The sequence below is a fragment of the Polypterus senegalus genome, chromosome 1, assembly GCF_016835505.1.
Source record: "Polypterus senegalus isolate Bchr_013 chromosome 1, ASM1683550v1, whole genome shotgun sequence".
NCBI lineage: Eukaryota > Metazoa > Chordata > Cladistia > Polypteriformes > Polypteridae > Polypterus > Polypterus senegalus.
In genome coordinates, this window is record NC_053154.1 from 89,957,794 (window position 1) to 89,982,305 (window position 24,512).

A 24,512-nucleotide genomic window follows, 5' to 3' on the forward strand; every position below is an offset into this window, starting at 1 on the left:
TATTTGGGATCATTCTCTAAAGCTTCAGTTAAATAGTTCCAGTTTTGGGGCAAAAAGGCACATTTCAGCCCACATTTAGTGTTAATGTAATTTTGCTTAGAGGCAATCTAGAAATGCAGTGCTTTGCTTCGGGTAATCCCTAGCTGAACGTACTGTAAGTGACTGAAAGATCTCACTCAGGTGATTAAGGGATCTAAAAATGTAGATGAAATGATTTGCCAAAGAATATGTGCCCACCCTAACAATGGCAGCTCAGGACTCTGAAGATAGGTAATAATACTGGAGCTCCTCTGTTTCGGTTTTCTGTATAGAATAATCCAGCATGACACCAAGAGACTATTTCAACTGGCTGATATAAAATGCACTACAGCAAAAGTGATGAGAGTAAAAGAAAAGTACTCATTATAAACAAGAAAGCAACTTCAAGTCATTAACACCAAATCTTCATCACATTAGAAGTTAAAGAGACAACACAGATGGGTGACAGCAAATGTGTGTTTTATTATATAGTTAATGTTGTTTGTTGTCTTTGTAGGTAATTCAGTTTATTAGTAACTCTTCATATATTGTAGCGTCATGCTGCTTTTCAACTGAAATGAAGTAAGATGAAGTAAAATGCAGTTTTTTTTTTAAGCTGATGTATGGCATGTTTCTCTCCTGGAAGTCTATATAATCACTTTATTTAATATTAGGAATTCACCAAATGGATAACTACAGTATAACTTTATTTTGCTTGTGGGAGGAGAGACAAAGAAAGAGGAACTTAGAATCCAGGCTGCTGGTGACTCCATTCAATCTAAACAGCATCTGCAGTGAGACGTTAGACTGAGAGGAAAACGAAGCCAAGCAGAGCCCTGCTAAAGTGGGACATCTCAAGCTGGGACCCTTGGAACTCAAGGAAGACAACACTTTTCTCTTGGACCTATGCTCAGCATTCTTCCCTTCTTGTCTGCTTGAACAGAGGTATGATCTATGATAGCTTCAACTGCATTTTGTAAATGTGATGTTTATAAGAAGTCATCGTCTCTTTTCAATGCAATTTTTTACCGGTTGTTTAACCCCCAAAAGCTGATTTTTCATGATTTAGTGTTGACTTTTTATCTATCTATCTATCTATCTATCTATCTATCTATCTATCTATCTATCTATCTATCTATCTATCTATCTATCTATCTATCTATCTACAGTATCTTAATTGTTTAAATCATTTTATTAGGATCACTTGGTTTTAGTCACTATTTGCTTTTGGTAAATTTCTGCAGCGGTCCATTGACATGGTGGTAAGTTTTATATGTACATTCCAGAGATTTCTCCAAGTCTTCTGGTTTTCTGCCTTTCTTCTACATCCAAAACACGTGCATGTTAGGCTAACTGGTAGCTCTAAAGTGGCCCAAGTAGGTCAATCTATATGTAACTGTGTCCTCTGACAGGTTAGCCCCACAGTCCAAAAACAATTCAGGTTAGGTAGACTGGCAATGCTAAATTGGCCCATGTGTGTGTATGTGTTCTCCCTCTGATGGACTGGATAGTCATAGGAATGTTCTTGCCTTGCCTGGTGCTTGGTGGGACTTCCCTGTGACCTGGCTCTGCATAGGAAAGTTTGGAAAATGGGTAGATTACAAAGTAACAATACATAAGAACATAAGAAATTTGTCAAATGAGAGGAAATCATTCTGTCTATCAGGCCCATTTGTTTAGCTAATAGCTAAGCTGTCCCAATATTCTTCCCAATATATCCATATTCTTCTTTAAAGTTGTCAAGGTTTCTACTTCATCTAATCTACCTATACTGGAATATACTTTACTTAATCAATTATATATATATATATACAGTGAACCCTCGTTTATCACAGTTAATCCGTTCCAGACTCTACCGTGATAAATGAATTTTCGCAAAGTAGGATTCTTTATTTATAAATCGAATATTTTCACAGTTAGAGTATAGAAAACTTGTTTACGACCTTATAAATAAGTTTTTTTTTATCATTATTAGAGCCCTCTAGACATGAAATAACACCCTTTAGTCACCCTTACACTCGTATTACCCAATATATAAGACAAAATAAGAGAAGATAAGACATATTAGACGTTACAAATATAGTCTCACCAACCTTTTAAGGCGACCGACTTTTATCCTCAATTTGTATGTGCTCCATGTGTACATCAGGCACGTAAGTGTAGGGAATGAGAACATCAAAGTGCCCATTCATAACATCTCCCGAAAACCGAAAAGTTTTTTATCCCCTCGAGTGCCTGTCCAAAGTCGTACAATGTCAGCCTGAATCTGTACCGCTAAAGACAGAGTTTCATGCACTAAATAAGCTATAGATGAGAATAAGCAAGCACCATCTCCCTTGATATTTACTATGCGGTGAGGCATTTGTACTCCATCAACATTATTTCCATAGACATAATTTTGTCTATTTTTCCAGTGCATCGCGCACAAAAGCAAGGGAACGATGGGAGCACCAGAACTCTGCTCACATTGCGTCGTTTCGTACCACAAGCCGCAAGTAACAAGTCTGTGATAAGTGGAATACCGCTACGCTTTGCACTCATGGGACGGAAGGACAATCCTGACCGCTTTTATATAGTAGATTATTGTACTGTACATTTAATTACACACATACACACATTTCTTACACACAACCACTAACCTATGAAGGCAAAACCTCACAGGAGAGTCTTCAGGTGGTGCAGTATCTTCAGCATGTGCATCGTTGTCTTCTTCCGCTGAAGGAGTACTAGGAGTAGGCAGTGGGTGTCTGGGTGCGCAGCTGAAGAACATCTTGATAGGCTGTCTTTTCATATGTGTGAGGAGGCTTTTGTAGGGTATTGCCATCTTTGATCATATCCAAGAGTTTCACCTTCTCCTGGATAGTAAGCATCTTCCTCTGGCGCTTGGTTTTATTGTCAGAAGGCTTAGAATAAGCAGCACGTTTAGGAGCCATTGTGGGGCTTAGATAAAAGTTCTCAGAAAGCACATGCGTAGTGACGTAAGCGTGTATGAGAAAAAAATTGAGATAGAGTGAAGCCGCGAAAGTCGAAGCGTGATATAGCGAGGGATGACTGTGTATATGTATATTTTGTCGAGGATGCAAGGGGCCACGACCCGGCCGGGACGCCTTGGAGGACCGGAAGTGGGCGTGTGCCCATCTGGGATCATGCGGGGGCCGCCTTCCTGGTTGCTTTGGGGGCCACGGGTTCAGGGCATGGAAGCCCCACCCTGTTGGGGCCCGTGGTCACCACCAGGAGGCGCCCCAATGTCTTGCGGACCCTGGACCTCAGCACTTCTGCCACACCAGGAAGTGCTGGGGGGAAGAGAATCAGGGACACCCGGAGAGCTTCTGGGAGAACAACCGGCACTTCCACCACACTGGGGCGTGTCAGTGGGAGATTGCCGGGGAGCACCTGGAGCTCATCCAGGTGCGGATAAAAGGGGCCTCCTCCCTTCATTCAGGGCGTGAGTTGGGAGTGGAAAGGACTGAGCTGGAGAAGGCAAGGAGGCGGCCTGAAGAAAGAAAGGCATTGTGTGGCCAGGACTTTGGGGGTTTGTGGTGCACTTATTAGTGTAAATATTGTAAATAAACGTGTTTGTGGGTGACATGAGCGTGTCTGCCTGTCTGTGTCGGGTCAACTTCCACAATATATATATATATATATATATATATATATATATATATATATACAAAATATATATATATATATATATATATGTTTTAGTAGTCTTTTGTTGTGGATTTTGCTGTCTGGTAGGGTCCAGGAGTAGAGCTCAGCTCAAAGGTAATAGTTTAAGTCTAACCAGTCAGCTCAAAGTGGCTAGCCATTGCTACTTTTAGGTAATCAAACCTGGATAACAGAAAAAATTACACAGTGGTTTTAAGAAAGCTTCCAAATTATTGCAACTTCCCAAATCTCAGGAGGTAGGGCAGCAGAGGCATGCAGACATTATGCCAGCTGTGCTGATTCACACAGAAGGCGATGAGTACATCAGTTTAAGCCTCCTCCATAAAGAGGAATGCAACAGAAACTACTGACCACTTAACCTAATCTTACTTGTTCCTGCCAAATGTTTCTTTTGCTGTTAGAAGATCAAAGAAAACAGCTGACTTAAGCTTATTATATTTGTCTTTCTTGATATCCACAAGAAGCTTTCTATTGACTTTTAGAGCCAGGCTGGATGAAGAAGCACAATCCATTGCAGCTACTTTTTTCATAACCATAAGTGAGGCTATTACATTTGAGACTAATGAGCAGCCCATTAAAAAATAGCATTAATATGTCATATTAATCAAAATAAAAACAATACAGGGTGAACACCTCAGCAGCATTTGATATAAGTATACACCTGACACAGCATGGGGATGCCAATTCAGTTAGGTCAATTCACAAACATTCAAACAATTGAAGGAACTTTTTAAGAATTTGTCAGGCTCTTATAAATAGAGTGCCCTCTATAATGTTTGGGCCAAAGACACATATCACCAGTTTTGTGTTGTTACGTTGGTTACCCATGCTTTTTAGAACTGACTTTAAAATGCAACTTATGGTATGTAAAGCTTTAAATGATCTTTCCGTTTCCTACATTTTGTAGTGCATATCCCCCTACATTCCATGTCATAACCTTAGATCTTCTAATAGCAGTCTGCTTATTACTCCAACAGCCAAGCATAAAAGAAGTAGTGAGGCTATGCTACCAATACAGAAACACCTTGCTAACACTTTTAATATTTTTAAAAAATAATTCCTAAAAATACACTTTTGTTCTTTTCATGACTTCAGTTTATTTCAACATTAATAAATTAGATATGAATATAATTATCATTCTCTTCAATAAATCTGCAATCTTCATTAATGTTTACTTCTCTTTATTTTCTTTTCTGGTTCTTCTGTGGTGAAGTTCTGTGTCACCACCACGTGATCAAAGTTCTGTGCAGCCACCTTTGATGTTTAAATATTTGAATGAGAGAGAATCACGAGATTCACTGCACTGAATCCTATAAAATGAAACCCCTAAAAAAATTACTTAAGGACATTTATGCAGATTTTGTTTTTTTCCTCCATTTTAACTGGAGTTTTCTTTTATATATCCACCCTGGCCCACTGACTTTATCATCAGACCGTCATTTAGAGATGTTATATTTAAGGACTCTAGCTCTCTTAATTATATATTTGTCTCATTTATTTTTTGTATAGTATTTATTCATTATCATTCTTTTCTCATTTTAACTTGTTCTTCTTTGCTAGTTTTCTTTGACATCTTGTAAAGCACTTTGAGCTATAGCGTTTTGTATGAATATGTGCTATAGAAATAAATGTTGTTTCCAAAGGGATCGTTGTTGCATTTCATGCTCAAATTCAACTAACAGTGCATTCAGAAACAGTGCTATTTCTATGCTTTTTAAAACATAGTTGCAAAAATTTTTAAAAACCTGTTTTTGCTTTGTCATTCTGGTGTACTGAGTGCTTCTTTATGAGTGAAAAATTCATTTCAATAATTTTAGCACAAAGTTGCAGTATAACAAAAGGGGTCTACAGACTTTCTGAATGCACTATATAGAGTATCTTCTGTATGCTTATTTTGATTTTATTTTGACATCTAAAAATGAAAACATGAAATTTCTTATACTTTACAAGTGAGTTTTTGCCTTTCTCTCCCTGCTGTTGCTCTTGAAATGCAGACTCACATAAATAGATTTGGAAAATAATAATACACGGAAAGACAAATGGATGAAAATAATATAAACACAGCAGTGCTTTCATCCTTATGTGTTTTGTGTTTCAGATACTACAATGTGGAAACTCTTAATTATAGGATTCTGTATTTTGCAAGTAAGCTGTCAGGAAAGTAAGTACACTACATTTAACGGGCGATACATATGTGACATACAGTATGTACATATGTACAGATAATCTTCAAGGAATCCTGGAGAAATTTATTTTGTGTGCTTAAATGTTAAATGCATTTTTTTAAATTAAACTATTTAGTAGCCCTTTACATTGTTTAATTATATTTGTGATGCTATAAACAAAGTAAGAGGAGTCAGTATGTAAGTGAGAGATAATAAAACAGTAGGAGCAACTGGGAGATATCATAGATACTATCTTGTTTAAGCAGAAATTCATAAAAATAAGTTATCTGAACTTTGTTAAAAGAGAAAACCTAAATTCATAAGCAATAAAAGACGAATTTGTGAGTGACAATAAGTCTTGATAGCAAATAGAACCCTGTTATACTAATCTGAGTTGATGCATCCTATTATAACAAGTTTAGTGTTTAATAATTTTACTGCAAATTCTCTGTGAAAACTAAACTTAGATATAAATGTTAAGAGTACGCTGGTAAAAACTGGTGTAGACTCCATGGGTGATGAAGTCAGCTAATTTCCCTCAATAACTAAAGTAGAAGGCTGAAAATGTGTTATGGCTAATAAAGGTCACATTGAGACATTCTCTGCTAAACAAAACCAATTCCAAACTCTGAAATCAGTCAATTTAAGGTGACTGAAAAGAGACAAATCCAAAACCACATCCCCTAAATCTTGGCCCAGTGTTGCTGTCAGAGAAACAATGGGGAACCTTCCTTTTTTTCATTATGGTTATGTAGCATTTAAATGAATTCTTTCCTAAAGCTAAAGCTTGTCGCAATCCTAGCATAGTCTCTGGTCTTACAAAGTTTTATAAAGCAAGCTCTGTGTGCCCCCAACCTTTATAATAATAATCACAGAATGATATACATTTCAAGGACCAAACTATTAACAATATAAACACACAGGATCAAACAAAAAGCCTAAACATGACAAACAGGTCAAAACCAATACACCCATGGGGCTTTGAGAGATATTTTAATATAGCAGAGAGGAAGTGTGGAGATCTCAAGCAAGTATCCATTAACAATTCTCCTGACCATGACTCTGCCTCTGCAGAAGATAATGAATATGACCCTCACTCTTTTTAAATTGGTTGCTTTTTGGTGGCTGTTTCAATTTATAGTTAGCATGGCTTTCCTCAGGCTTATGAAACTACAGGTATAGCCCAGATACTCAATCTTCTCAAATGCTATTGGGAATTCAGATCTGAAACTTTGGGCTTTTATTCTGCTGTTAATGCATTATAGTTGTAAATAATGGTTCAGTGAAGAGTGCTATGCGATAATAAAAAAATCTAACTGAATTGCTAGTCCTGTTCTACTAACACTATTCCAGATAATATTATAAGCATATTCTCTAGGTCTAACATCCAAACCAGTTGAAAAAGGTGGTGGCACATCTAAGCAAGATCATAATGATAATAAATGTAAAACAAATTCAAATGATGGAAAATCTGGGAACAACAACTCACAATCCTCTCAGTGCAAATGCGGTGGAGCAAACGCAGAAAAAGGTTTGTTACAGTTATTCAATAGTGAAATAGTGTTTCTGAAATTTCTGGTGTGTTTGCTGCTGAACATTTAGTACAATTCAACCTCTGTGGTTATTCATATATATTTACTCACCTCGGTACAGTGATAGCAGATCATATAAATCTGATCATCAACAGAATGTGGAGGTTTGAAAAAAACATGCAGACAGTCAAATGTGAACAATACCACAATAGACTGCGGATAAAATGTCAGTTAAATATGAGCCCATTTTTTTTCTTATTCAGTAGTTCACATAAAGAGCATGATATAAAGCACTTTTTCAAATGTTAATTCTGGCTTATAATGGTACTGCTTTTTTATTAGGATTGTCTGCATGTTTGACTGGCAGTGGAGTTTTATCTAGTTTGGCGCTGACCGTGGCACTCATCACAGCCATGCCTGCTCTTCTGTGTGTCATAAAAGGGAGTAAGTCAAGAATGTTTTACATTGAATCTCTTATAAACAAAAAGTCATTTGGATGTGTTATTTTCTATTGATGTATTTTCCAATCAGTTTATATAACAATATTTTGTTTTTTATTTGCAGATTTCTGTGCTATAGGTCTTAGTATTTTCTTCATAAATGCTGTAGTTCCACCAGTCTTCATGTTTATTTCATTTCTTCTCTTAGGGATTTGTTGTGGAGGTGAGTGCGGCAGTATATAATACAATAATATATATATATATATATATACGTGTGTAATGTATATACTGTATAGATCAACTGAGTTGAACGCTTTAAGAAAATTGAGAAAGGCTGCAAAGAAAATCTGCCAATATTCGTGTGTGCCCTCCATGAGAAACTTCAGTGCTGGTTGACTTTTTATGTGTAAAACCAGATTGTTCTAGTTCCTGGTAGGGGAACAAGTGATCATGGATCCTATGGAGGACGACCCTATCAAGGACCTTACCCAGCACCGAGAGGAGTGTTATCCCCCTGTAGTTGTCGCAATGCAGGCAATCACCCTTCCCTTTCCAGATAGGAATGACAAGTCCTGTTTTCTAGTCAGTTGGGATGACGCCAGTCTCCCAAATGGAAGTAAAGATTACTTGCAATACCAGGAGGACAGCCTTACCACCAGCCTGGAGAAGTTCACCCTGGACACCACTGATCCCTGCAGCCTTCCTTACCCTCAGCTGGCTCACCAACTGTCCAATCTCAGTCAGATTTGGTGGTTCGCAGCTAATTGGAGGATCCGCCTCAAGAACCGCGGACCCAGAGATTTCCAATGTGCTAGCCGGAGGATCAGCTTTGAACACCTGCTCAAAGTAGCTAGCCCAGCAGGTCACAAGTGCAGCGTCATCTGTAAGGACCTTTCTATTAGTTGCCCTGACTGCGACTCTCAGAGGAACAGATTCAGATGTGCATAATGCTTCGATTCCTCTGTAAGCAGGACATGGGTCACTAAACCATACATAGTGTGTCACTTGCTCAAAGATTCCACTAACAAACTTCTCTTTATCTGCCCTCAGAGCCCTCACAGTCATTCCTCCTCAGTTTTTGCCATTATCACTGGAATATTGTCTAAGTAGTACTTCAGAGGTTGTAGTGACACAGTCTATTCCATCTCTGCTTTCAAGACAGACAGAGGGTTTTTAAGTAATCAACAGAAGTTGGGACACCTGTGCAAATTGTTTGCTTCAATTTGCAAGGCTTAATTTACTTTAATTGCTGCAGAACATCTGTAGGTTGTAAGCTATTATTTGTTCCCTGAAGAAGACCCATTTATAAAATTTTGAAATTTTCTTTTTCATTTTTTCCAACCTAAACTTTTAAATTTAAACAGTTTACTGCTTACCTTTCACCATTTTAGGTCATTCATTGCCTTTCAACTGATTAAATTTGAAGAAAAACTGGAAAACTGGTGGTATAAAACCTTTGACCAGTAGTATGTGTTGTGAAATGAATAGACTTGACACACTTAAAAAGGTTTGGGGCAGCCACCCGTATATTATTCCTGGCTACAAAAGGCTTTTAAATAGCAAAGAGATGTTCTCAGTATGGAATGCAAAACAGAACCGTTGAGGGTTTGCAAAGATGACGGATTTAAGGGATCAGACAGGAAGTAATGTAAGGGAACCGGAAGTGATGTTCTTCTGATGCGAGTTTGTGTGTTGGACATGATGTTCTTCTGGGCGCTGGAACTGGAAGTGACGTGATCCTCTCTGAATCAGACAGGTTTTCCCACAGCTGGTCTGCAGAGATAACAGGAGAAGGTTTAGTGCACCCCTGGCCTGGTGTGGAATAACCTTTGCTTGGTCCATACAATGCACGTGTGTGACAGTGTGTATTCATATATACTGTATCTGCACTGTACTGTCAGAAAGGATAAGGAGAGAGCAACTGTCTGTGGCCACCACCTTCAAAACCACCCTTTTTGGGGGTGTCTTGCTGTTGCCTCTCAAATGCACTTGTTTGCAACAAAGCAGGTAAACTTAATTAACAATTGCTTATGATTCTTAATTGGACAGATTGATATCCCTCAAGCTTAATTGATTTGGTTTTAGACTGTGACTATATATATATATATATATATATATATATATATATATATATATATATATATATATACAAAGAGAGTAAGTGAGAAGAAGAGTTAGGGTCCACATTTGAATAATTACATTTAATGAGAAACAGTTCACTGTGTAACTAAACACATGAATAGTCTTTCATGATTAAAATATACAGCTAAAGAAGAGCTATTGCTGGCTTCATTAAGTTTCTTTTTATAAGAGAGATCTGGCCTAGTTGGATGCTAGCTCTGAAGTGAATACAGACTTCTGGTGTCTGTCTTCATTATAAAGGAGAAGGACCAGAAGAGGCAAGCTTTCAGTAGTTAAGTCAGAAGTGATGTCAGTGCTCAGTGGATCTCCTGGAAATATTTTCTCTGTCGTGAACTAGGAATTCCAAACACTAAAGAGCTCCAAACCACCGGATTTCAAACACTTCCGATAATGCTCACTAGAGGGGGATTTCACTGTCAAACCCTGGCTAATAATAAGGGCAAGCACTAAATCTTCATAAAATGAAAGATTTATTTTTCACAATAGGTATTACACCATGGGACACAAAGGCAAAATAGAATTTCTTATAACAAAAGCAATCCAAATCGAACAATGTCCTAGCACAGAATCCAAATAGAGTGGCTGAAAACAGCAGAAAGGTCAAAATTTCACAATATACAAAACATACAAGCACAAGGAGACATAAGAAACTGGCTGACTTCAGAATGCATTACAATGACCAACAGAAACAGTGGAAGACTCTCCAAGTTTATAGGGTGGATGGTGGTGACTGATAGGTGGCCCTACCTCTTGGTGGACCACCCACAAAACATGACATATAACAAAGGCACCATATACATAGACAAAACCAAAAGTGAACAGTGGTGCACATAATCAACATAAATAAAATAATCAAAAATTTAAAAAAATGCATAAAACATGAATTTGAACCCCAACCAGGGGAGGAGCCCTGGCTGAGACATGACATGTCCATTCTAGCGGCAAAGAGGAAAAGGAAGTTAAGGACTGTGCTGCCTATTTGCAAGTTTGGTATGTAATGTGGTTTTATGGGGTCGATTTGAACTTTCTAGGGGTCGATAGTTTCAATAAAAAAATTTGGGGGTCGATGACAGCAAAAATAAACCCCCTTACTACTGCTATTTGTTTGGTACTTCAAAATATCCATGATTCCAATATGTACCTAATTAAGAAGTAAAATAATTCAAAAAAACACTTTTTTGATAAAAACGTATTACGTACCAAACTTGCGAATGAAAAGGTAAAAGGTGTCATTAAAAGAGTCACACGTAAGAATGTATGAAAATAAATGTAGCACAAATATGTCTGTGCATTGTCTCATCGAACGTATCAAAGCAAGTGCAGACATGAAAAACCATTGCATGTCCGCACTTGCTCGCGGTGGGACGAGATGACCGATATTCGATATTAGCAGAATCTAGCAGTCTTGTGCGGTCGTTCTTTCATTAAACACTATAAATTGGTTCATTTGATGTAACATGTACTTATTTGTGATTTGAACTTTGAATATAATTATTTATTGTGGAGCAGTACTATGAAAAAGAAAATCAGAGGACACAGTTTATTTATTCGAGTTTGAACAAAAATCTTCTGTTTCAAGTAAGTACATACTTTTTTTTTATCACGGGGCTGTTGAAATTGGTTGTTAATAAAAGTTTTTATTTCTTCAGATAATAATATGACTGAACCAAAAAAGAAATGCTGACAGTACAGCTTGGACTATTTGTACTTATTTTGAATTTACATATTTATTTCAGTAGAGAAAAGCCAAGCAAAATGATACCTTTTATTGGCTAACTAAAAAGATTACAATATGCAAGCTTTTGAGGCAACTCAGGCCCCTTCTTCAGGCAAAATGACTTTTATGCTCGAGGTTCTACTGTCTTCTCAGATAGTTATTATGCATTGTAGTTGCATTAAAAACATCAAGATGATTAGCAGCAGATATGTGTACATACTGAATTGAACTGGTATTCCAGGTGAACATATTTGCAATCACTTCTGTTAGCTCTTCCACAGCATGAAACAAATTCAGGTTTTGTTTTTATTTGAAAATAGCTAATTGTGATGCAAAAACCTGTCATCCCACATCTAGGGCAGATAGAGAACTGTCTGACTTCCCTATTTTTTTTAACTGTTATTACTGTTCTTTATTGTTAATTCAATGACTTGTTTATTCACAAATATCCCAAAAGGACATTGGCTCTGTGCATAGATTTGCTGATACAAGTGCGTGCAAGAGGGAAGCCACAAGCCTGGTCTGTTTTTAATAAGATTACTATATTTACAAAACATGTCCATATGATTTGTTAGGTAAATTGTGAATGAACCTATGCATTAAATATCACAAATGGAAGCCAAGAAAGCATGTAATACAGTATATTTGAGGAGGAGAAGGAGGTATTTGAATGAGGAAAAACTTAATGTGAAGGAAGTCTTACATGAAACAAAGCATTAGTGCACAGTTAATAGGTAGAGCTGAGGTGTCCTTAGTGCGGAAATATTTGATATTCAGAAATGTACCTTTTTTAATTTTATAAGCTATATTAATAGTTGATGCTACAATATGAAATGCGTTGCTTTGTAAACTGTTTTGCAAGTTTGTAAACTGGACAAAGGAGCACCTAAAACTAAAACGTACAGTACTGGGTAATGTTGCGGTGGCTAGCAGTGCTGCTTCACAACTGTAGAAGACTGGGTGTGAGTGTACTGTAGTTTGCATTTATTTTTGGGTACTTGATTCTCCTCCTACAATGAAAAATGCACAGCTTAGGTTCATTGGTGACTCTAAATTGGTGAGTGTGCCTGGTGAGGAACTGCCAGCCTTGCATCCAAACTTACCAGGATACACTCTGGAGCCCCATGACCCTAAACTGAATTACAAAATGAATAGATGTATTAGTTCAGCGTGGTGGCACAGTGGTAGTGCTGCTGCTTTGTAGTAGGGTTTACATCCTGGGTCCTCCCTGCATGGAGTTTGTATGTTTTCCATCATGTTCGTGTGGTTTCCTCCAGGTGCTCCAGTTTCCTCTCACTGTCCAAAGACACACAGGTCAGGTGAAATGGCAGTGCTAAATTGGCCCTAGAGTGTGTGTGTGTGTTCATCTTGCAATGGATTGGTGCCCCATCTCCTCCTTGTGTGCATGTAAAAGAACTGGGCACCAATTGTGGTATTCTCTGGCGAATGCAATTGAACTGCACAGATCCCACTAGGGGATGTTGGGCCACCATGCCACCATCTTGTTGTCTGTTTCTGACAGTCTTGGTCAGAAACATGCTCACTAGTAGCCAGCTGGAGGTCATTTTGCAGGGCTCAGGAAGTGCTCCTCCTGTTCCTCCTTGCACATATGAGCAGATACTGGTTTTGTTGCTGGGTTGATGCCCTTCCATGGCCTTGTCCAACTCTTCTTGTGTAACAGCCAGTCTACTGGTATCTCTTCCATGCTCTTGAGACTCTGCTAGGAGACACATCAAACCTTTTTGCAATGACACATACGGATGTGCCATCCTGGAGGAGCTGGACTACCTGTGCAATCTGAATTGGCTGCAGGTTCAATCCCATGCTGCAAGTAGTGACAAGAACACTAGTAAAACACAAACCTAATGAAGAATCAGTCAGGAAGGATAAGGAGAGAGCATTTGTATGTGGCCACCATCTGCAAAACCATTTCCTTTTTTTGGACAGGGTGTCTTGCTCTTGTCTCTGCAGTGCACCTGTAGTCACTTTCATTTGCACCAAAGGAGGTAAAGTTGATTAACAAGCGCTTATGTTTCCAGCTGAACAGACTGATATCCCAGAAGCCTTGGTGTTAGATGATGATTAAGTGCTCCCTTCATTTTTGAGCAGTATAAATTGTGCTATTTCCTCATCATTTTTCCATGTGTACCTGTACAATACTTTTATGCAATGCAAATCAATGTAAATGTAATGGATATTCTTGTATGGAGTTAATATTCTAGTAATATTACAATTGATTAAGTCAATTAATTGTAGAAGCCATTGCAAAATGTAATTGTCACTTCACAGTTGGTATAGAATTGTGGCCTGTTTTTGAAGAATGTTCAAGTTTATTTATTTTTTATTTCTTTTATGTAGATGCAATTCAAAGTTCTTGTATAATATTTGGCATTGTGCATTTGGTGCAAATACCTCATCTGGGCTTGCTGGAATTTCTATTTAGGAATACATTTACTGGTAAGTTCCTAAAGCATTTAAGTAAAATTAATGAGCTACACACATTTCATTATATTATTAATTAAGTTTGTGTATTATTTACTTTGTAACATGAGCATATCATAGATAATTTTTCTTTATTATGAATTTTCTATGAATGTATTTATTTTTTCTTATTATTTTCATGGTTTCTTTTTTGGTTGAATCTTAGTTTAATTTGACCACCTGCTGTTGAGGGTGTTTTTCTAAGTCTGATTCTATAACAATACTCCATCATATGCGTCAAGTGGTAAGTGCTGCTGCTGTCTAATGGGTCCAGTGTCCTGGGTTCAAATCCTACACCTGTCTGCTGTTTAAGACGAGTGTCCAGTTTATTTTCATGCCTATGTTGATGTTTTGTGGGGTCTTGGTTAGGATAATAGGAGTCGTAAGTTAATTGACAATTCCAAACCATCCTTGTATGAGTGCAGGTGTGTACATGGGGGGTCCTGCAATGGACTGATTTCTGGTCCAGGGCAGCTGTGTCTGAAGGGCTATGCCTTGGACCAGAGCTTCATCCAGACTAGCTTCTACTTTGCTCACAATGCTATTGAGGCAGGCTTCAGCCACCCAAGATGGCATTTTAACAGATCTTACTTAATAGCATGACTTGCTTGTGCTGTGGTGCAATGTCAGCTCATTCTTAAATCATTTTTTCCCCTTTCTAATGATCTTCATAATGATTTGCAGCCTAAAATAGATGAATAATTTACAGTTCTTCACTTTCTCTTCAGTTTTCTTCTGAGTATTTTATTTAACCAAATAGTGTGCAGTGAATACACACAGGTGTACTGTAAATGGAACCAATCTAGGTGTAGAACTGCTGGTGGGCTTTGTCATTTGCATTTTATTGCTAATAAAAAGCAATTAAAAAGTGAATGCAGCTGTTTAAGACTAAAATAAGCAGTTAATACTTGTGAGAATGAAAATATCATGTAATGAATTTAAGTAGTTCTTTCATTTGGTAATGATAATCAAAATAAACAGATGAATTTCAATGCTAGTTTGGTGAGTGAGTGAGAAACTGTATGAGAGGGCAATGGCCAATATTATAACAGGTCTTGTCTCTGCTATTGCTTCCACTCTTTAATACATCCATCTATCCGCCAACCCACTATATCCTAACTAAAGGGTCACGGGGGTCTTCTGGAGCCAATCCCAGCCAACACAACCTGCATGTCTTTGGAATGTGGGAGGAAACCAGAGCACCCGGAGGAAACCCATGCAGACACGGGGAGAACATGCAAACTCCACGCAGGGAGGACCCAGGAAGCGAACCTGGGTCTCTTAACAGCTCGAACAGCAGCGCTACCCATTGCGCCACCATGCTGCCTTCTTTAATTGTGAAATGTTAAAAATTAATTCTGTAAGCATTACGGTTATAAAGTATGCAAAAGTTAAACCCATTCTGCAGTCTGCTACTACAGTCTAAAACATCCATCCATCCATTATTCAACCCGATATACCCGATATACTATATAATAGTATAGTGAATGGCGACATGGAAGGACCACCTTTCTGACTGTGTTGGAGAGCGCTTCCTTACCCAGCTGGAAGGCCATAATGGATTAACAAGGGTAATGGAAGAAGTAACCTGGCCGGGATAACTAATGATTCCTATCCCAGTTGGGGCAGTTGGAGAGTAGTGAATGGACTGGGACAGTTTATCCCCCAACATAGGAGGTGGCAGTTCTTCTCCAGTCTGCTCCCAGTTTGGACACCCACAGGGTATCATGGGACCAGTGGTCTTGAAGGGCAACCCTGTCAGGGTCCCTGGGTGCCACCAGAGGGCACTGCTAAAAGCAGCTCTCCCTATTTCAGGGAACTTCCGTCTGACCTGGAAGTTCTTCCCACTGGCTATGCCCTGGCACCGGAAATACTCCAGGGTATTGTAAAAAAGGAGTCAGCTCATATCCATTCAGAGAGTAAGAGTCAGGAGATGGAGGACAAAACTCATCTGTAGGAGTGGTAGGAGAGGAAGAAGGACAGGAAGAAAGAGATAGAAGCAGTTGTGAGGGTATATGTCAAAATAAATTATTAGTTGAACCTGGGACTTGTGTAGTTGTCATTGCAGCTGCATCTTTGTTGACCATCAGAATGTAGTCCTATGTTATTTACAATCCCTTACTCTCTTTATCTTTTTACAAGCCCATCGTTTGGGGCACTACTTTGGAGCAACAGTTTTGCCAGTCGTGAATGCTGTCACTCTGATTGTGGCATTAATCTTTAAATACGGTAAGTGACATTTTAATCCCTTTATTAAAAGCAAGCCCAAGTATCAATATATAATTAAGACAAAAAAGGAAAAAAGACACAAGTAAAAACAAACAATAGAAACCCAAAAGAGTTGTGAGGACTGTCAACATAGCTGTTAGTGTGGCATTACTCAAAGATTGGACTTTATTGTCTTACAGTAAATTGTTTATTAAAGAATTTGGTAATTTGTCACATATTTAAATATTAGTTTTTCACTTTTAGTCAGTGGTACAGTACATACTGTATGTTTTCATCGAGCAGTGAAACTTTCTTTGAAGTTTAAATCCTAGGACATGTTCACGTCTGTCATTGCTAGTACAGTATAGGAACCGTGACTGCAGCAGTGGCTTTTCAGCATTATGTAAGAAGTGTCCTGCAGAAATTTAGCGTTTGATGAAATTGCATTTTTTGTAGTATGTAAAATTGTTCCTGATACTGCAAGCCTGTTTCCCAGCTGAGGGGTTAGCTTATTGGCCTTGCAGTGTTCTAGGGTTAATGTTGTCTGTATGTGCACATGTACAACCAGAACTGTTCAGTTATTGATGAGACTTGAAGGCTGTAGCCCCTTTATTTTCAGTATAAAAATGAGGATCACCTTTTTATTTCTCAAATGTGCATTTGCATTTTTGTTTAGTGCTTTTCCTAGTCAAGGCAATGGAGCATAAGCCCCCAAAGAGGTATGATAAGTCCAGTACCATATGCTCTCTTAAAGGTTGCCATCAGAAACAAAAGAAAGAAATACATACAGTACATATCAGGGATGCATCCTGGAAAGATATTATGCTGATGCAGGTCAGAGGCATTTTAATCTTCACCCAACACAGAGGAGGACAACCTAAGTGTGTTACATTTAAGAAAGCCACCAAAGAAGTTTGATTTGTACTCCTTTTTACTTCATGGAATAATGCCCTGTTTTAAAGAAATATACTGTCTTGGTGCTGAAAGAACAGGTATGCATGCAGAAAATCATTTTTTCAACTATTTACTGGCCTCGTGCTGTCTAGTAAACACCTAGTGGCATGGTGGTTAGAGCTGCTACCAGAAAACCCCAGAGTCTTGTGTCCAGGTTGTGCAGTGTGTGTAGTTGGTGTGTTCTGTCCAATGTATTGAAGATTGTCATTTTCCTAACCCTAAAGTTTTGTTTCTGTTTAGGAAGTTCATATCAAATAGATTTTCTTAGACGGCGTGATTACGGTGCTCTCAGTCTATACTTATATAACTATTTACATTGTCACATTATCATGTATGGTAACCATCATTCCTTGAAAACTATTCAACATAGGAAAACCGCTCATCCAGTTCAGTTAGAATCTTGGAAATGTGAAACTTATTCCAGAAGCTTCAGGCAGTAGCCCATCTTTAGTGTCTGTTACAGTGCACAAACTATCTGAAATATAATTTTTCATCCTATTTACAGGCTATGTGGTCTATATAGAGCACAACTTAATAGGTCATTTTGTTGTATTACGTTTAAAATGAATAGTTTTCATTTTTCATTGATCTGCAAGGAGAACAGGGTCTATAAATATAATAATTATGTAACCCAATTTTATGAATGATAATAGAATAAAAAACATTGTTTTCATAGGTGCTATCTTGTCTGGGTCTGTTTGTATTGTAAAGGTATTATAGGCACCAGTTAAAGCCTTTGTGATAAATAATTGAGCCTTGACACAAAAAGAGGTTTGTGGCAGCCTCTTGTATATTTGGGAATTGGCTGCTAAAGCGAAAAGGTTGCGAAAATAAAGGGCTTTACAGACAAGAGTCCTAAACAGAACTGAGGTTTGTTATAGACATAGTGGGTTTTAAAGATGGAAGGAGGAAGTGATGCCTTCAGGGGTGAAACCGGAAGTGAAGTTCAAGGGCCCAAGCAGAATTTCACGAATTTGGTCTTCGGGGATAACACAGAAAGGGTCAGTGTACTCTGCCCCCCATGATCTGATCGGGAATTACCTTCTTTCGAGCTCTTTAGTTGCCTCCCATGCACACGTGTGTGATACCTTAAAATCTTCTTAGTTATAACTGTCTTAGCTTTTGTACATCTCTATTTACAGATTTTGCCTCCTTCATATCAGAGAGTAGTTTTAGTTATTGTGAAAGAATCAGTCTCAACACACGAAAAAGGTTTGAGGCAGCCACCCTTATATTGTCCCTAGCTGCAAAAGGGTTTTGAAATAGGCACTGATGTGCATATGTTGAGTTCCAGACTGAGCTAATTTGAGTTGTGAAAGGATGGCGGCTTTAAAAGCCAAAACCGGAAGTAATGTCATCTGAGGCCGGAACCGGAAGTGACATTGTTCTTGGCATCGGAACCGGACGTGCCGTTGTTTATGTTAAATCAGGTTTTCCCGTACTTGGCCTGCAGAGAGAACAGAAGTAGGTTAAGTGCACCCTGCCACCCCCTGGCTTAGCGGGTAATTATCTCCACTTACTTAATTAAATCTGTTACATCAAAGTCCCAAAGTATCAGTTTGTCCAAATAACAAATTGATAGGTCATTGTACAGTACTATATTGTCTTCCTTTCCCTCTTGTTTTCGTAATTTCTGTTGAATCACTCTCTTTATCTCCATACTAGGAGCAATAGGTTTCATGGAATGCAAATGATTCAAATGATATGATACTTGATATGTTTGACTTAAATGTCAGGTGATGGATGGGTGTATGGTAAATTTAGTTAAAGTCAATATTATAAAATAGACTCCATCCTATATTTTTCCAAAAGGAAAGACCTATATAATATACTTCAAGTAGAAAATAAAAATGTCCTTGAATAGGTAAAAAAGAAATTATGACACCCTATTTCAGGTGTCATAATTTCTTTTTTACCTATTCAAGGACATTTTTATTTTCTACTTGAAGTATATTATATAGGTCTTTCCTTTTGGTTCGACATACGGCCGTCATTGGTAATTATAAATAATGCAGTTAACATTATTATTTGTTACATGTTATTGTATATTTTTTTAGAGAAAAGCCAAGCATAATGGCACCTTTTATTGGCTAACTAAAAAGATTACAATATACAAGCTTTCAAGGCAACTCAGGCCCCTTCTTCAGGCAAGATGTACATCTTTTAAAACTCTTCCTGATAATAAACCTTTAGATCAGAGATCTGAGACAGAGCAAGATTTTCACCAAACACACTTCCAGCTTTCCTCATCTGCTGAAGAATGTTTAAGCTTTATCCAGTTCAGTCACATTGGGCTGTGCACTTACCATTAAACACCACACCTTTGTCAGTGATACGGGCCATAATGAAGTAGTGTGGGTGTGTGAGCAAGCAAGCCCTGCAATGGACTTGCACCTTGTTTTTCATATAGTGCTGCGAGAGTAGGTCCAACCCATCCTCAACCCTGAAGTGGAAAGTGTGTTCAGATAATTGAAACAGAGGTGTATGCTTCATAGGGTCGCTATTGTCAAGTGTACACAGTGAAATGTCATTCGTACTTTAATGCACTAATCAGCACAAAGCACATCATCTCTGTTTGGATACTTAGCCTTATATTAAAAAGGTTTGCATTGTTATTTTAAATTATATTTTCCAGCTTACACGTGTGAACGTTTGACATTTTCCAATATTACACTGATTATGTACAAAAAATGCCAATTACTGATGTTATTCTTAATTCCAGCTCCCTAACACTAATTGTCTAAATGTTATTTTTGTGTTAAGGTCATTTTTAAATTGACTGAAGCAAAGTGTCTATTTCCTAGGGAAACACTGTGTGCCGTGGGATGATCTATATCCCATTATCATAACTGCTGACTCCATATACTTCCTGCTTTTCATTGTATCGATAATTCATGGCTTGTGTAAGTAAAGGTTCTCTTGACTATATGTGATTAATGTGTGTGTGTGTGTTAAAACTAATTTATATACATTTTATACTGGGTTTCATGTTGTATTCTAATATTGCGTATGTATATTTTATTGTGAATATGAATTATTTATTTTAGAAATGTCAGTCCAAACTGTTCATTTATCCTTTTGTAAGCATTTGCAGAAACTCTTTAATTTGTTAAAGCTATGATATGAGTCAATGCAGTTAGCCAAGTCAATTACATTTCTTTCCAAAGAAAGTTAACTATAACACATTAGCGTATAATGACATTATGGAGAAGATTGCATCAGGTTATGGGCAGCTGCTTAGGGACTGTGAAGGCTCAATAAACATGTTCCAGTGCCCCTTAAAGAGTCTAGATGATGGACAAGGAGTATACAGAAGTGGAAAAGTGTGACAGGTAAAAACCTGATGCAAAGAATAGCAAGAAAAAAGAAGTGCAGTTTGACAAGAATAGGTAGTAATGAGTAGTGTGCTGCTAAAAGACATGCTGGAAGTAATATTGAGATTGGTAACCGTAGACTGTAAAACCTGTGCAGGAAGATAGTAGCAGAGATAGAAAGATATACAAGTCTTAAAGACCCAATATATAAAATACATAGAGAGAAAGAGAGTGAGAGATAAAGAAATAAAGATAGATGGTACTTTTTTGATTCTCAGGTCACAGTCATCACTGAGAGAAACTGATTCTAGACATACAATTGGTGAATGGTGTTGTGACCAATAGGGGGTGTTGTAGCACTCCAAACCTCAGACACAACCACCATGACACAACTCCTGATATAATTAAAGTTTTATTATTACAAATACCTTACAAAAAAGGCTGCTTTACTAAACACAATCATTGAGAAGTGAAGCAAAAACACACCTTTTTTGGCTAACTTGCCTGAAGAAGTGGCCCAAACTGTCTTCAGAGCTTACATATTGTAATCTTTTCAAGTTTGCATATTGTAATCGCTTCAGTTAGTCAATAAAAGGTAATTTCGCTTCACTTCTCATTGCATCCATAATGGCTAACACAGTACAACAACCCACAACTATTAAACTTATTCACAATGCAGTTCTTCTCCTTCTCTTTTCCACTCTCCTTCTACTCCTCCAGGCAGGCATTGTCCTTCTTCCATCTGACTACAACTCACCTCAATGAGATTGAGTGGCTTCTTTTATGTTGGACCTGGGAGTACTTCTGCTGCTGGAGCATAGCCCAGTGGAAGTACTTCCAGGTTAAACGCTCCCATAAAGTAAGGATGGATCCCTACAGCACCAATGGAACCCAACAAGGCTGCTCTACAGGAATACAATATCCAGTGTGCCTTATGAGTGTCCGCACTAGAAGCCTGCCACCTAGCATGTTGGGGGAGCATGTAATCCTGCTAGGTTGTCTCCCCATGTCCTTTAACCACACTGGCATCCCATCCTAACCATGAAGCACCTATCATCCCAGTTGGGTGGCCGGTCCATACCTTAGGCCACATAATGTTAATGACTTCAAACAATTTGGATTTGCTGAAGCTGCATGGTTTCAACCTAATCTTTCAGAAATACATTAGAGCAAGGATTGTCGGTGGTTACCCTGGAGTGAAACGTTGCTCCCTTGAAAGCACACAATGACTACTGCACACCATGTTATTACTACTGTAATGGAGCAGCATGAATAGATATCTTCTCTCTAGTGATTATTGGATAAGACTGAAGACCATAAATCTAGCCCTCCAGTGGCCACCTTCATATCAAGTTACATGTGTTAATGTGTGGCATAGAACTTTAGATTTACTTCCTAAAAAAATACAACGAAAACCCCAAAAGGGCAAAGAAAGTCAAAAGGATTGGCTTAGAAAGACAATCCACAGCCTAACAAGTCCAAATCCAGAAGAATCGTTCAAGAACAGAGTAGAAAAAAATAACAGAAAGCAGTTCTTACAAAACACCACTATAAATCCAGCCTTCGAATGTACATTGCATATGTTTTTTGTTTTGCACACTTGTGAACTTGGAAAAAAAAATCCTGACAAGCCATTTGGCTGAGAAATTGAGTAATTGTAATCTACAGTATAATTTGCAATGTTAGGCTCCTCAGAAACTGTAAAACCATATTATTAATTTAATGATACACTTCAAAATGAGTTCAAAGTGTAGAACTTGAATGGTTTTAGTGCAAGGAAACCAAAACAAATGACATGGACAAAATATGTTTCTTTTTACCTGATTTGGGTAAAAGATGAAGGATGTTATCTGTACTCAGTAGGGTTTGTGTCTCTCAGCAGAGAACACAAATTCAATAACTTAAGGGATGAAACCTATATTCTAGCCTGGATTAATGGAGACACAGCAGATGGTGATTTTTGCCAGCAAGCTAAATGTTCTTGGACAGTCAGTTGCTAAGAAAGTGTAAAGATAATAAACAAAATTGTTTTTGATTTTATTTGCACAGTTAAGGAGTACCCCAAGTGTATAAAATCACTGACACTGCTATATGGAACTTCAAGATAACCTGGCTATGGACAACATCTCCTGCCACCAGTGCTGAAGATAAAAGCTTCCTGCTTCTCTAAGATGAAAACAGATCATGAAGACTACACCATGACATTATAATGTTCTATGAACTTCATTCGCTTACTTTTACCTCAGAGAGTAAAGTTCAAATGTCCTACTTATACTAACCAAACCCATTCCCTTGGAGCTGTTCTGCCTCTACTACAAGGATGAATTGAGGACTACTAATATTGCAAATGAAGTTTTCCTCCACTTCATCATTTAATTATCTAGCAAGGACACTAATAGAATATTAAATATCAACAAGAGAGCATCAACAGATGAATTTAAGTCTTTATATAGCACTTTAGAGTGGATTACTATTGAAGTAGTGTTAGTTGGAAGACTGGTAATAGCAATCAACAGTTTCTTTGAAAGCACCTTTCTATCAGGTGATTTGCCAAAAGCCCATTCTTATATAATGGAATTTATGCAAAATATTTATATATATTGCTGATATTACCTACCATATCATTCAAATATGTTTGTAAGATTAGGTTTAGTATGAAATACTGTATAGTGTAGGACAAAGTGGGCATTGCCAACTCTGCTAGGCTTTAGTTGCACACTAGGACTGTTAAGAAAGCAAATTTATAATATACAGTCGATAAGAACCTGGACACAAATAGAAGAACATACACAGGAATGGACCGCAATAGAAGTAAAATCCTGCAGTACTTCTTTGTATTCCCTGCTCTGCGCTCCAATAAACACACGTTATAGGCAATATACAAATAACCCAATTGTGCTCCACTCACTTAGAATCTGGAACCAATGTAGAAGGCATTTTAAGACGAAGAAGCTTCTATCTGTGGCACATCTGCAAGAGAACCACCTCTTTCAACCCTCACAAACATATGCAGTTTTTAATATCTGGAAAAAATTTGGAATTAACTTGCTTAGAGATCTTTATATAGACAACGTCTTCGCATCCTATGAACAATTACATTCCAAATTTAACATTCCAGCTACACATTTCTTTCACTATCTTCAAATCAGGAACTTTGTTAAACAGAACCTTCCAGATTTTCCTCATCTTGCACCCTCATCCACGCTGGAAAAAATATTGCTCAATTTTGAGGAATTAGACTCCATCTCTACAATATATAAAATCATTTTACAATCCCTTCCTTTCAAAGATCCAAGAGGACACTGGGAAAATGACCTCTCAATTAATATATCAGAAAAGGAGTGGAAAGTAGCAATGCAGAGAATTCACTCGAGCTCCATATGCGCAAAGCATACAATTATACAAGTCAAAATTATATATCGAGCACATCTGTCTCGACTAAAACTCTCCAAAATGTTTCCAGGACATGATCCAACCTGTGAACGCTGCAAATTAGCTCCAGCCTCACTAGGTCACATGTTCTGGGCCTGCACCAAATTAACATTATTCTGGACAAAAATTTTTAATTACCTCTCAGACAGCCTTGGACTCACAATCCCTCCTAACCCATTAACAGCTGTGTTTGGGGTTCTCCCAGAGGGGCTTAAAGTGGAGAAGGACAAACAAATTGTGATTGCATTCACTACACTGTTGGCACGCAGACTTATTCTGATAAACTGGAAGAACCCAAACTCTCCTCTTTTAAGTCAGTGGGAAACTGATGTGTTATACTATTTAAAATTGGAAAAAACCAAATACTCAGTTAGAGGATCTGTACAGACTTTTTTCAAAACATGGCAGGATCTAATCAGTAATATTTTAAAATAAGTTTA

The 24,512-nt window shown here is 37.9% G+C and overlaps 1 protein-coding gene across 2 annotated transcripts; it reads left to right on the forward strand.

Moving 5' to 3' along the window:
* Positions 1–814: 814 nt before the first annotated feature.
* Positions 815–23,455, forward strand: LOC120529300. Of its 2 annotated transcripts, XM_039753140.1 has the most exons (9): positions 815–963; positions 5,786–5,848; positions 7,231–7,383; positions 7,727–7,828; positions 7,949–8,047; positions 14,042–14,140; positions 16,307–16,393; positions 20,131–20,229; positions 22,690–23,455. In XM_039753140.1, exons 2-9 carry the CDS (start codon positions 5,794–5,796, stop codon positions 22,746–22,748), a joined length of 753 nt encoding a protein of 250 aa, XP_039609074.1. In that variant the 5' UTR covers positions 815–963; positions 5,786–5,793; the 3' UTR covers positions 22,749–23,455. The 2 variants fall into 2 exon arrangements, with proteins under 2 accessions (XP_039609074.1, XP_039609075.1); XM_039753141.1 differs by lacking the exon at positions 7,231–7,383.
* The last annotated feature ends 1,057 nt before the right edge of the window (positions 23,456–24,512 follow it).

Bases quoted from the DNA above. Each gene is read 5' to 3' on its own strand.
- LOC120529300 (XM_039753140.1), top strand. From the start codon at position 5,794: ATGTGGAAACTCTTAATTATAGGATTCTGTATTTTGCAAGTAAGCTGT. The intron at 7,384-7,726 runs GTTTGTTACAGT...CTTTTTTATTAG, and splicing joins TGGAGCAAACGCAGAAAAAG to GATTGTCTGCATGTTTGACT. The intron at 16,394-20,130 runs GTAAGTGACATT...TCTATTTCCTAG, and splicing joins GGCATTAATCTTTAAATACG to GGAAACACTGTGTGCCGTGG.